Below are 13,064 nucleotides of genomic sequence, written 5' to 3' on the forward strand. Positions count from 1 at the left end.
AGCTCTACGCTAAATTTAGCAAATGTGATTTCTAGTTGAGAGAAGTTGCTTTTTTGTGGCACGTAATTTCGGGACAGGGCATATCTATGGACCTTGCCAAGGTGGAAGCGGTAAAGGAATGGCCACAACCTATTACTGTCTGTAAAGTTAGAAGTTTTCTTGGTCTAGTAGGGTATTACTGTAAATTTGTCGAGAAATTCTCAAGTATGGCTGCCCCGTTAACTCAATTGACCCGGAAAGGAACCAAGTTTGTGTGGGATGAACCTTGTGAAAAAGCTTTTCAGGAGCTTAAGTGTAGGTTAACTGAAGCACCAATATTAGCTATTCCTGAAGGCCTGGAGGATATGAGGTGTACACCGATGCCTCGGGAATAGGGATGGGGTGAGTATTGATGCAACATGGTAAGGTAATTGCATATGGATCTAGACAACTGCGCCCCCATGAGAAGAATTACCCGATACATGACTTGGAATTACCAGCCCATGGTTCATGCCTTAAAGTTGTGGCAGCATTACTTATACGGAGAAAGGTTCATTATATATGTGGACCATTAAAGTTTAAAGTATATATTTACTCAACAAGATTTTAACCTTCAACAACATCGGTGGATAGAGCTCCTAAAAGATTATGACTGTACCATCCAATATCGCCCAGAACGAGCAAATGTGGTAGCAGATGCACTGAGTCGGAAGGGTGTTGTGTCAGGAGTATGCCTGGCTATCCATTTACAGACTCTAACTAAAGAGTTTGCAAACTTAACCCTCAAGGCAAAACCACGAGGTGACACAACAATTGTAGCACAGATGCGATTATAGGTTAATCTGTGGGATGAAATTAAACAGGCTATAGCCCAAGAATGGAATTTGGAACACTAGATGGATGAGAATGGGCTACCCAAGCAACCGGGATTTGAGTACCATAACAGAATACTTTGAATGAATGGGCGAATGTATGTGCCGGCCTTGGGGGAGCTACAACGGGAAATTTTAAACGAGGCACATCGAACATCCTATATAGTACACCCTAGAGCCACCAAGATGTATCGTGATCTTTGGGAAGTGTACTGGTGGCCATGAATGAAGAAAGATGTGGCGGAGTTCGTAAGAAAATGTGACACCTGTCAATGAATAAAAGTCGAATATTAAAAACCATCAGGGAGTTTACAACCCTTGGAGATCCCTTAATAGAAATGGGAGCATATAACAACCGACTTTATCATGGGTTTACCCCAAACCCTAAGGAAGGCTGATGTTATGTGGGTTGTTGTGGACCAACTAACAAAGTCGGCGTATTTCTTACCTATAACAAGTACTATGGGCGCTAAGCAACTTGCCCAACTCTATATCCAGGAAATTGTTCGACTGCACGGGGTTCCTATAAACATTATATCAAATAGGGATAGTCAATTTATATCTAATTTTTAGAAAGCTGTGCACGGTGAACTAAGGACTCAACTAAATTTTAGCACAACCTGTCACCCTCAAATGGATGGTCAAACCGAAAGGATCAATCAGATTTTGGAAGATATGCTTTGGGCCTGTGTACAAGATTTTGGGGGTAATTGGGACGACTATCTAAGTTTGGTAGAATTTTCCTATAATAATAGCTATTAGGCAAGCATAGGAATGGCACCATATGAAGCACTGTATGGACGACAATGTCGATCACCGGTGTGTTGGCTTGAAGCAGGAGAGAAATAGCTTGTTAAGATAGACCTTGTGGATAAAGCAACATATTAAATAGAGATAGTTCGTAAGAACATGAAAGCGGCCCAGGATCGACAAAAGAAGTACACGGACCGTCGAACCCGAGCTTTAAAATTTACAGAAAGGGATCTAGTATACCTTCGGGCTACCCCAATATGTCTAGCATTTAGACATCAATGAAGGGGAAAGTTGGGACCTCAGTATCTGGGGCCGTATTGAATCAAGAATCGAGTTGGACAGCTTGCCTATCGTCTGGAGTTGCCAAAAGCATTAGCCAGATTGCATAATGTATTCCATATTTCCCAGTTACAGAAGCATATATATAATCCAAACATAAAAGTGCACGTTGATGACATTGATGTAATACCTAAAGTTTCTTAGGCGTTGTTGTTCAAGAAATAAAGCATTTCCTTTGAAGTCGAAAGATTCAATAGGCACATGTGTAATTCCTGGGTAATTTTCAAGGAACAAATGAAGGATTTTTCGAAAGATCATGGAGACTAATGCAAGGGATCATCATCTTAAGGGATTTTGGAAGGTTTAAGGAATTCTAGGGCTCAAGTGTTCTAAGCACAAAGAACTTTTAGGCTAAGCAGTTATTTGTGAGAAACTTAAAATATCTTGTAACTAAGTAGTTAAGGAAACCTAATGAGCTAACTAGTTGTTAGAAGTGTAATCATGAGCAATGATTAAAGCCTAAATAAACATGTGGAGGCACACATCTCAAGGGACACTTGTCGCAAGGGCATGAAAAGACACAAATCTTTAGGGGCACGTGGCGTGATCCTACAAAAGTCATGATGACCCCTCTTATCTAATGACACATGGTGCGCCTGGATTAGCCAAGGATGTCTATAAATACCAATCCTTTGGAAGGTTCATTCTTACCATTAAATAAGAGGATAAGGAGGTGAGTTTGAGAGAAGAAACTCTGCTCAAAAATGAGGTGGAAAAATGCTTCACCAGAAAAGTCAAGCCTCCATCGTAAAATGCGCCAAATAGTGTCAAAAAAGCAAGGTAAGCCTATTTTATTTTTATAGTCCGATAGAGGATTGAATAAGGGTTGCGTGGGTTCAAACGGGGTCAAATTGGAGTCCGGACAAGGGAGAATGGGCCAAAAAATAGCAAGCGGCAAAAATAGGGGGCATCGCATGCAACCCACGCACCACTGCCTGCTGCACGTGCAAGCGCATGGAAGGCCTTCCCTCGGTGTGTGTGGGGTCGCACTTTCCCAAGATTTTGCAGTTTTGGTCCTTTATTTTATCCCTAGGACTCTATGTAAAAATATTCTAAGTTTGAGTTATGGAAACATGTGATTTTTGTAGAAAACTATTCTCGAAACAGTAGGGTGAGTGCTTCTTACATCCTTATATTGCATACCGAACATTTTGTCTTCACACGAGTAAGGGTGATTACTTGCATAGCATGTCTTTCCTTCAAACCGAACATTTTCCTCTTTTGTTGTCATACACCATTTGGTGTGTGTGGCTAGATGATGTCAAGGCCTTATGCTAGACTAGTGAAAAGTCATGGAGATGTGAGAACATAATGGATCAACGGGGGTGATTGCAACACCTCAACGTCTCTTCCACATGGGCAATTTCATGTCATTTTACATAACTCATTTACATGCATGCTTTCTCTCTTTGATGCACTCACTTAGATAAAACTGTCTAATTCGGGTATCTCATACCCCTAGAACATTCAACGTTCCAGGTGGGTTAGTCGTGACATGTACCCCAGAATCAAGCTAAAGGAAAGGAAAGGAAGTGGTCATCGGATAGCTAGATTTTTTTTGTGTTTTGGTTGTAAAAGCGTTGTACTGTAGTTTTAAGTGTGGGTATGTAACTATTGTAAAAAAGGAGTCTAAATGATCCCTAGATCTCCATCTTGTATTAAGGTATGTCATGTTGTATTTGTGTTAAAAGCCTATAATGGGAGCCTTAATTGTTTAGCTTATGGTTTTTAAAGCTTTCAGATTTGATCCTTTGCTTCCATTGGTAAAGGCTTCCAAAAATGCCCCATAGATTATCATATGGTTGCTAGCATAATCATGCATCACTGCGTGTGTTTGGAGAAAAGAAAAGCGAGGCATTATAGTTGAACTTCAACCTAACATGACCTTTGAGGTGCAGCTTGTACGAGTACTGGGACACCAGGATCTCCAATTAAGACGTAGAACTCTACCTATGGTAAAGGTGTAGTGGAGTCAACACTCGGAGCGAGAGGCGACTTGGGAAATGGAAGAAGAAATGCGTGAGAAATATCCTTAATTACCTATTTGATAATCACAGTTAATGTTGGGGATCTGTGTATGATAGAATAAAGTATATAAAATTTTGACGATGAAATTTCATAAGGAGGGGAGACTGTAACATCCTAGACTTGGAAAAAATAATTAATCATTGGGTTTGTGATGATTTATGCATGATTATCAGTTAATCGTAAGGTTACGATGAATTACTTGTGATCTGTTAAAGAATTGTGGTTATGAGGATTTAATTATGATTTATTGAATGGTTGTGGAGTGGAAAAAAATTAATAAAGAATGTTGTATTTAATTTATTTTAGTAGGGGAAGGCAAGAAGTAGTTTAAATTTAATGGGGGCATGTTATATATTGAGGGAGCAGGCAGTGCGGGTGGTTGCATGCTAGGGTGTAATACTCCGAAATTTCTTGAAGTTATAAATGCTATTTAATGAAGGGCATAAATGAAATTTTCAGAAAAATGAGACTATAGGGTACACTAACGCAGCTTTAGACGACTGAATTAGACGAAGGTAGTACCCTGGACCATAGATAGCCAAGGAAAATGATATAGTATCAATGAGTGATTTAAGTTATGATTTTTGGTAATGAAATAAATTGGATCGGGAACAGTTTTCGGTACAGCTGTCGACCGGGTTGAGAAAATCGAATCGACGTAGGAGACGTCCAGAAGGTCAACGGAGCATTTCAATAACTAATATTTTATGTATAGAACAACCCTTAAGTGATTTTGGGTTAAAACAAATGGATTTAAGGTCAAAACGATCAATCGGGCCTAAGTGTAATTTTCTAAATTTGCCCGAGGGAGGTCAAAACAGTAATTTTTTGAAAGTTTCAAGGGAGAAATAAGAAGTAATAATCTTATGGGCCTTAGAGGTATAGTTGGATTTATCAAGGGTGTCGTAGAAAGGGCAAAAATGGCATTTGAAGAAGTCAAGGGGTCAAAATGCAATTTAGAAAAAATGGGTAGTGTGAACGCAGCAAGCCAAAACGGCCGCCACAAATCTTCACACATAGAGGCTGATCTCGACAATGGGACAGCCGGGGAGAAGCTGGGGAAGGTGCTATACAGCGTGGGCTAGCTTGGGGGCCAAGCCTTGGCTGATGATTGGCCGAGAGTTGGCCGGAAAATGCTATAAAATAGGGGGCCAAGGGTTTCAAAATTTTGGCAAGGAATTGGTCGCGTTTTGGTACGATTTTGGGAGCTTTGATAGAGGGCTTTTGGTCGCGAGGCATTAATGATCATTTTGGGAGCATTTTGAGGCATTTTCGTGTTCGTTTGGTGGCCAATCGAAGCTTGGCCGTGAGTGGGAGGCGGACCGCCTAGGGCTGCCTGTAAATTGATTTTTGGAGGGCTTTTTGGTGTTGTTTCGGCCTGATTTTGGTGCCATTGTGATCGACATTAAGAGGGCTTCAAGGGGGTACTTTTGTTTTGGCCTTCGGAGCAACCGCCGGCGATTGGCTCAACGAAGAAGACAGTGGCGTGTGCAGAGAGTGAGAGCGCGTGAGCAAGGGCTTTTTGGTAATTTTGATTCCATAATTTTTATTTAATTATTTGAGGATTTATTGTGTTGAAATATTTTGGAAAATGGTTGAGGAAATAATTATTTTGGAATTATCGAGGTAAAAAATGGGAGAAAATAAAGGAAATTAAGGAAAATTTGATGAAAATGGATTTTAATGCTTCCTTAATTAAATATGGTGTTTTGGAAGTGTTGTGGTTTGAGGTTGACTGTAAGTTCGAGTACTTGTGTTTTGGCACACAAAACGAGGTTGTGCACAAGGATCGAGGCAACCCAAATACGTCAGGGTGAGTGTTCTACTTGAAAACTTGGTTTTAAGTTGCGAGTAGTTTACCCTAAAACTTGGTGTTTTTATTACCTAAATGTGTTGTGGATTTCATGCAAAATGGTTTTGTGCGTTGAAACGGTAACCGGTAATGGTTGGTTTTATGAGAGAGGTTCGTCCCTAAATGTTTTGTACTTATGTATTGCATTTTATAAATGTTGTTTATATGATGCATTGAATTGTGAAATATGGCATTGTCTTGCGTTTTATGGGTTCGTATGGAATGTCAGCCTCGGATGTTGTCTGGATAGTGTAGCTATAATTCTCCAAGGGCGTGACGGAATAATAATGGTATCTGATGCTGGTGTGCATGTCAGGATAGCTGTCTTGGTTTCTGTGTCAGACTGTTTGGTCAAGGAAGTTGCACTAGGACGACTAGGTGGTCCATACTGTGTTGTTCATGTGGGATGTTAGCCTAGGATGTTGTCTGGATAGTATAGCCGTAATTCTCCAAGGGTGTGACGGAATAATAAGGGTATCTGATGCTGGTGTGCATATCAGGATAACCGCCTTGGTTTCCGTGACAGGCCGTTTAACCAGGAAAGTTGCACTAGGATGACTAGGTGGTCCATGTGAAATTTTGGAGTTGGGATTGTATGGTTGTTCCTGGATGCTTAAGGTGGGAACGTAATCTGGTGAGATGCATTGATGGCCTCATTTAAGCTAGAATCGCGTCGCGTCGTCGTGTCGTCAAGTTAGTATGGTGGCATAGCTTTTAAAGAGATTGCTCTTTTCCCGTGGTAGGGTTAAGCGCGTGGGATTCTTTTGGGCTAGGGCTTACCGGGTGTATTGATTTATTTCATGTCTTGCATTTATTCATGAAAAACGTGATTTTGAACTCTCACTTAGATGATTCAGTATCTAATTTGGACTATGTCCTTAGAATATTCAAACATTCCAAGTGAAGGCAACGGTGCGAAGGGAAAGAAATTGCTGAAGAGTGACAGTGATTAGTTGATAGCTTGTAATATGTCGCTTTCAATAAATGTTGTTTATTTTGAGGACGTCTTGTAAGAGTTGGTTTGACTTTATATTATAAATAAAGTGGTTTCAGTTATAACATGTTAAGGTTTCGATCTAGCTTCTGCATTTGTGTTGGTGAACCTGTCTTAGTTTATTGATGGTTCATAGTTAATATACTGAGAAGGTGTAACGGGATCTTCGGGGAACGATTTTTGTGATGGGTTTTTATTTGAAAAAAAAATTTATCCCCGAAAATCTTACATTACGTAACGCCCTTCTGGAGAGCGGGGTGTTACATAGGGGGGCCATCGAGCAGGCGCGGGATCGAATCCGCCTGGGTGCTAGGTGAATTTTTGGCTGGAATTAATTTCTAGCCAACTCCAAGTGCCATACGATTTTGAGGCGCTAGGCGGCACCCATGTGTGTAGCCACGCGGCCATGTGTGCCCTAGGCCGCAACACGTGGCGCTGCCGTGGGCCTCCACTAGCCACTATTCCCCTCTCCTCCACACCCACTTGGCTACCTCTGGGGGCTCCCTTAGGCCAATTTTGCACCCCCCGAGCCTCTAGCGCCTATAAATAGCGGCGTTTCCTGCTGTGAAATGCTGTAAACTTGGACATGTCAAAACTCTACCCGTGTGTATATGCGAGATATAAAAATATTTTAAATTTATTTAATAGTGTTAATTAAAATTAATCACGTGTTTAGCTATATTATCTTGTAATGTAACAGCAATAATTAAAATTAATCATGTACCTAATTATATTATTTTATAATTATATAGAGAATTGGGAGGCGAATCCAACATGTAGCAAGCAATTAATATACGGTAAGGTTTAATATAGTTTGTGTATAAATTTATTTTGGCATGGCTTGTATTAGACGGTGGGGGAAATGACCAGGCATGGGGCTATAGATTTGGGCCGTGTGAGTCTCGAGATAGGGTCTTAGATGAAATTGGTAGGGCCACCAAAATCCAGATCAGGGTATGGTGGACAGGCCTACATGCATGATACACTTCACATCTTTCTATAACTGTCATATATTTTAATTACAGCATCTCATATTACCCTTGCTGAGTCCCCGAACTCACCCCTATATTTCCCCACTAACCATACAGACAGCTTGATGACGAAGAAGGGAAAGATAGTGTTGGTGGACGAGACGCCAGCTAGCAGTGATCGTGGATAGTGAGAATGCAGGTTAACCTCTTGTGTTAATCATGTAATGTATCTGTTATGTATTAACTATGGGTGACGATAATGGTTTGATTAGAAGTTGAGTCAAAACAAGTTAAGATTCACGCTATGAGTAAACCCAGTATGCATTGGAAACTTGAACCAGTCAATTATGGTCGGAATGTGAAATATGTTTAAGTATGCTTGACTATTGGAGCACTTTCTTAGGCGTGTTGGTGTTTATTTTATTTGTGTACGATGATTGGTATTATATTGTAAAGGCCTAATCGAGTGCGAGACTCGGGTGAACTTCTGCTACCTATGCATTTTGCACTCGAGTTTCTCGACGGTCGAAGGCAGCAAAGCCTGGACCCTACCTAGGGCGCTCATATTATTTTAATAGTTTATGTTGGCGGGGCATAGCCGTTCTTTCCGATAGGTCATGGAGATAACCTTGGATTACGGTGACAGCCGATTGTGGGTGTCGGGGCATCACTAGGCGAGGATTTATAGATGCCAGGTAAGGTCCATGGATGAGTCCTTAAACTATTCTGAGAGACACATCGGGTGAGGTTGGAAGGCTTGAGGATATCTTCGAGGTTATGATGCCCCGATGAATGTCTTCGGATGGTCCTGAAGAGTTCAGGACCACTGGCTATTTTGTGTTTGAGAAACTCTGAAAGAGCCTTTCGACTATGCAACATGAGAAGGCTAAACTAACTCGGGGGACCTCAGGTGACTCCTGTCCTGGAGACTCTTTCAGTGACTTTGGCTTTAGCGAGAAACTGTTTAAGACTTAGGTAAAATTTTAGGGCACTCCACAACGACGACCAAATCAGATAAATGAGAGGGAAAGAGCTTGAGTTAGTATAAAAATAAGGATAAAATGGTAATTTTAGGTATTTTTTAACATTAGCGGTTGGTGAGAATTTAAAAAATACATGAATAGTTGGTGTAATTTGATCAAACCTTATGAGTGATGTGTGAAATTTACTGATTAATTTAACAATGAAAGTTTAATTAATTATTTATTTTTCAAAATAATTTCCTCTAATTTTTGGTTTAATAAAATGTTCAAAAGTGTGTTACACTTTTTTTTTTCTTTTTCTTTTTCATTCCCCCAGTCATCGCCACTTTTTCCTAAACGTCTTCCAATTTCTGTATCTTCCAAAATGGTTTTCTCCTTTTCTTAAATTGAGAAAACTAAAAACTCTATGATCCTAACCTTAAAATCCAATGCAAGGTACAAAGAAATGTGAAAAGACGACCAATGGAAGTGTTGGTCTTTTGGGTCTCTTCCTATGTGAAAAAAGTCCAAAGCCTAACTAGGCCCTACGTGAAAAAAGCCCAAAACCTTTAGGCTCGTGAGCAAGAGGCCCAAAGGGTTTCCTAATTTATTCTTTTACCTGTTAGGTTAAAAGAAAAACAAGCACCGACCGTGTATTTTGAAAAACAAAGAGGAAAAAAAAAATCAGTTTGAGGGGGAGTACAGGGTTTTTTATCAAGGTCACGATCAAAGTATCATTTGTGGTCTGATCTTCGTGATTTTTGGTCTGCAGTGAGAGAACATATGGTTCTTCATTCTAGACAGTTGGGTTGACAAGTTAAGGTCTTCAGCTCCAGTTATTGGTCAGGAACATATAGGGGTTTGATGTCAAAATTTTCTGATTAACCCCCAATTTTGATCATCCTGACAATCAGAGGGCCATTCGTGGTCCGATTGAGGTGATTTTTTGTTAGTAGAAAGCAGACGTGTGGGACTTCGATCTGTACGGTTGGATCATCTATTTCTTCATATACATATTCTGGTTTGAATTCTTGATCAACCTTCTTTGGTTATACTTTTCACAATCTTTGTTACTACTTTGAAATTATTCAAAGTAGTTGGTTGAATTAGGGTTATGTAGCTGTTGCTAGCGTTGGACTTGTGGTTTCACAGTGGAGATTTTGGTGTGAACCATTGGGTCCCGTAGCTTTCCCCTTTCACGGTAGAATGGTCAAAATTTGTGTGTCAAATGTGTTTTGTTGTTCTTGAATCGTTTATCATTATGCTTGATATCTTGTGATGCTTATTGTGCTATTATAATTACTCTTGGTAAATTCAATCAAGTGGAGGAGATATTTTGTAGGAGTTGTCCGATAGTGACTTGGTTTCTCTCCCAATAAACAGAGAGTAAATTGAACTTAAAGCATGAGATTGTGGAGTGGATAATAATCCATCTTTAATCATAACCTAGTAGTAGATAGGTGACACCTGATCCCAATTATAATCTCAAATATGTTTTCATGTCAGTAGTTCACCGAACAACATTTCATTCCATAAAACACCACCAATCTTATGGGATGCAATGACAAGACACCAAATTCCTCTGGATATATTACCCATTTATTTATGGGTAATAATATGGTGTGGTGTTGATAATTCCACTTCACAAATTGTTATTCTTACCCTGTGTAATAAAAATTAATTTAATTTTTTATAATAGCACAGGCATTAATAGTTTTTAGAGTGAAAATAACAATTCCCCCCCCCCCCGCGCGGGGCGCGCTTAGGGTTATAGTAATAATTCAGCCCATGTGGTGATCAGAAGTACGTGCAGGTCATTAATGCTCCACACTATTCGGATATCAAAAATAAGTCTTCAAAACATAAGTTGAGTAGTCAAATAAATAATGTGTCGGTGTAAATTTGATGGATTACGAACTCAATCATTATCATACGTAAAGTCAAAAGACCTAACTTATAATTTATTTCTTTTAATATAATTAAAAACACGAATATTGAGATTCGCACAAAGATGATCATATCAAAAATAAAATAAAATCATGTTTAAGTTCAAATTTAACGTACAATACTCCTGTACGAAATAAAAAGAATTTAAAATTTTAAAATAATATTTATTTGACACTTCATACTGTCGCCATTGATCTTTGTTTCATACTGTCGCCATTGATCTTTGTTGTCATTGTAGTCACCGAATCTCCTCCCTGTGGCATCATTGGTAAGAATTTGTAAGTCAGGTCCTTTTAGGTATAATTTTGTTTTTAATTTTTAATTTTATTTATATTTAATTTATTTTTAATTCTGAATTAATTTCAAACATAAATATAAAAATATTAATTAAATTTTATATTTCAAGGTATATAATTTCAAGCACAATAATTTACTTATAAATAAATTATTTAAATTTTAAAATGATTGTAGCCTACATTATAAAGCATTCACGTAGACACATTTTTCTTTTTCTTTTTTTAAATTTTGTTTGCCTCTACCGTTGCACTGGACACATTGCATCCTTTTCGCTGCCTTTTCTTAACAAGAGAGCCAGAGAAGGGGGCGAAAAGAAAAGAGAACAAGTGATGATGAGTGATGAGTGGTGGTCTTCTACAGTTAGAAGCACGTGCTAATGCTATCATCATCTCCCATCCATCCATTAATAGTAATTAATTTAATTAATTAATTAATTTCTTCCCCTCTGGCTCTTGAGATTTTTTCCGGGCGTTTTCTGTGCAGCTTTCTCTTTATTTAGCAGTAATTTCGCATTAACAAAGACAAGACATTAGAGTTAAAATCTCAGAAGAAATTAAAGGAAAGTATGGTAATTAAACCCAGCGCTAAATTAATAATAATGTAGATTTCAATTTAATCAAAGGCCAATGAATGGTCCAGTCAAAACACTAGAAACAGAGAAGAACTACAGAGGAAGAGACGGAGAAGCCATAGATGAAGATCAAGAACCCAAAGTACAAAGCCCAGTTCCTCTTGAACTTACCAAAGTAACTCTCCGGCGGTTCCTGATAGTGTATCTCGAACTCATCCCCGGTAATCACGCTTCCTCCGGCGCCGCCCTCTCCGTCTCCGGCACCGCTCATCCTGAGCTTGATCTGGCGGAGGCGGTCGGTGGCCAGCCCCAGGGTGAGCTTGTGGCAGCGCCTCTGGTACTTGAAGCCGTTGATGCAGCGCAGGGTCTGGGCCACCGACACGTAGAAGATGAGGTGGGAGAGGGAGAGCAGGCCGATGGGGACCCAGCAGTGGCGGCACTGCAGCCGCGGAGACTGGGCCTCGGCCAGGAAGACGAGTCCGAGGAAGACGAAGAACATCTGGAAGAGCTTCCAGAGCTCCTTCTTCTGGAGATCCACGGCCCGCTTCTTCTCGAGGGTCTTCTCGAAGTGAAGCTGGATGATGGTGTTGAGGGCCTGGAGTGCCGTTTCTTTTGGTATCACGTGGTGGCTGCTCTCAGAGTAGTCCGCCATTGAAGGCCGAGTCCTCCAGGGGTTCGAAGAGGGGAAAGAGTTAAGAGAGAGATCTGCCGACTGATACGAGTGTAAATTGTTTTCGTGTATTGGTATTTGTGGGGTTGTGTTTTTTATTCTTAATCTAACGGCTAGCAGACGAGATGCGTGGACCCACTGCTGCTGCCGAGCTGGCTCCGTCTCAGCAGGGATCCGATGTGCTCGATTCTACGGACGTTATGTCTTTTTACGATTAGCTTTCCGGTGACACCGTTTCAGCATTGGACCTTGCCGTTCAGTCATAAAGTTGGATATTCAGTAACTCTTGACGAGGGAAGGATTCCAAGTATAATTGGACCCTATGGAAGATGTGTAGATTATGACAAGTCTTGGTGAAATCTTCTGATCCCCCTGCAAATAGGTGGGACGACAAGCTGAAGTGCAACAGATTCATTTCCTAAAAAAGGGGTGCAACTTAAGAAAAGAAAATAAAAAGATGATCATTCTATTTTTAAGCACCACCTTATTTAAGTACTAGGGATATTGGAGAGTAAAAATTCGATTTACTTGAATTAATTGAATTGAATCGATTGAATTTGTCGGTTCGATTTGATTTTTTTCTTGTATCGGTTCGGTTTGGTTAATTTTTCTCAAAAATTTGGTTTTCAATTTTTGGTTAAGGTTTTATTAGAAGAAGCGAACTAACTAAATTGATTGAACTTTAAAATAATATTATTTTGATGTTTATAAAACAACATTATTTTTTTTTAATTTTGTGTGTTCTTTTTCAATTACTTGGGTTTTTTTTTTTGGTGTTTATTTGGTTTGATTAGTTTGGTTCGGTTCAGCTTTTATGATTTGTCGACGT

General features: G+C 39.7%; 1 protein-coding gene across 1 annotated transcript; it reads right to left on the bottom strand.

Annotated features, from left to right (window-relative positions):
* Window positions 1-11,579: 11,579 nt before the first annotated feature.
* LOC127804249 (uncharacterized) lies at window positions 11,580-12,311 on the bottom strand. Its single transcript, XM_052341076.1, has one exon. It carries the CDS (start codon window positions 12,215-12,217, stop codon window positions 11,642-11,644), a length of 576 nt encoding a protein of 191 aa, XP_052197036.1. The 5' UTR covers window positions 12,218-12,311; the 3' UTR covers window positions 11,580-11,641.
* Between the last annotated feature and the right edge of the window lie 753 nt (window positions 12,312-13,064).

The sequence above is a fragment of the Diospyros lotus genome, chromosome 6 (genome assembly GCF_014633365.1).
Source record: "Diospyros lotus cultivar Yz01 chromosome 6, ASM1463336v1, whole genome shotgun sequence".
In the NCBI taxonomy this organism is placed as follows: Eukaryota; Viridiplantae; Streptophyta; class Magnoliopsida; order Ericales; family Ebenaceae; genus Diospyros; species Diospyros lotus.

Coding starts and splice junctions, on each gene's coding strand:
- LOC127804249 (XM_052341076.1), bottom strand. CDS start 12,217: ATGGCGGACTACTCTGAGAGCAGCCACCACGTGATACCAAAAGAAACG.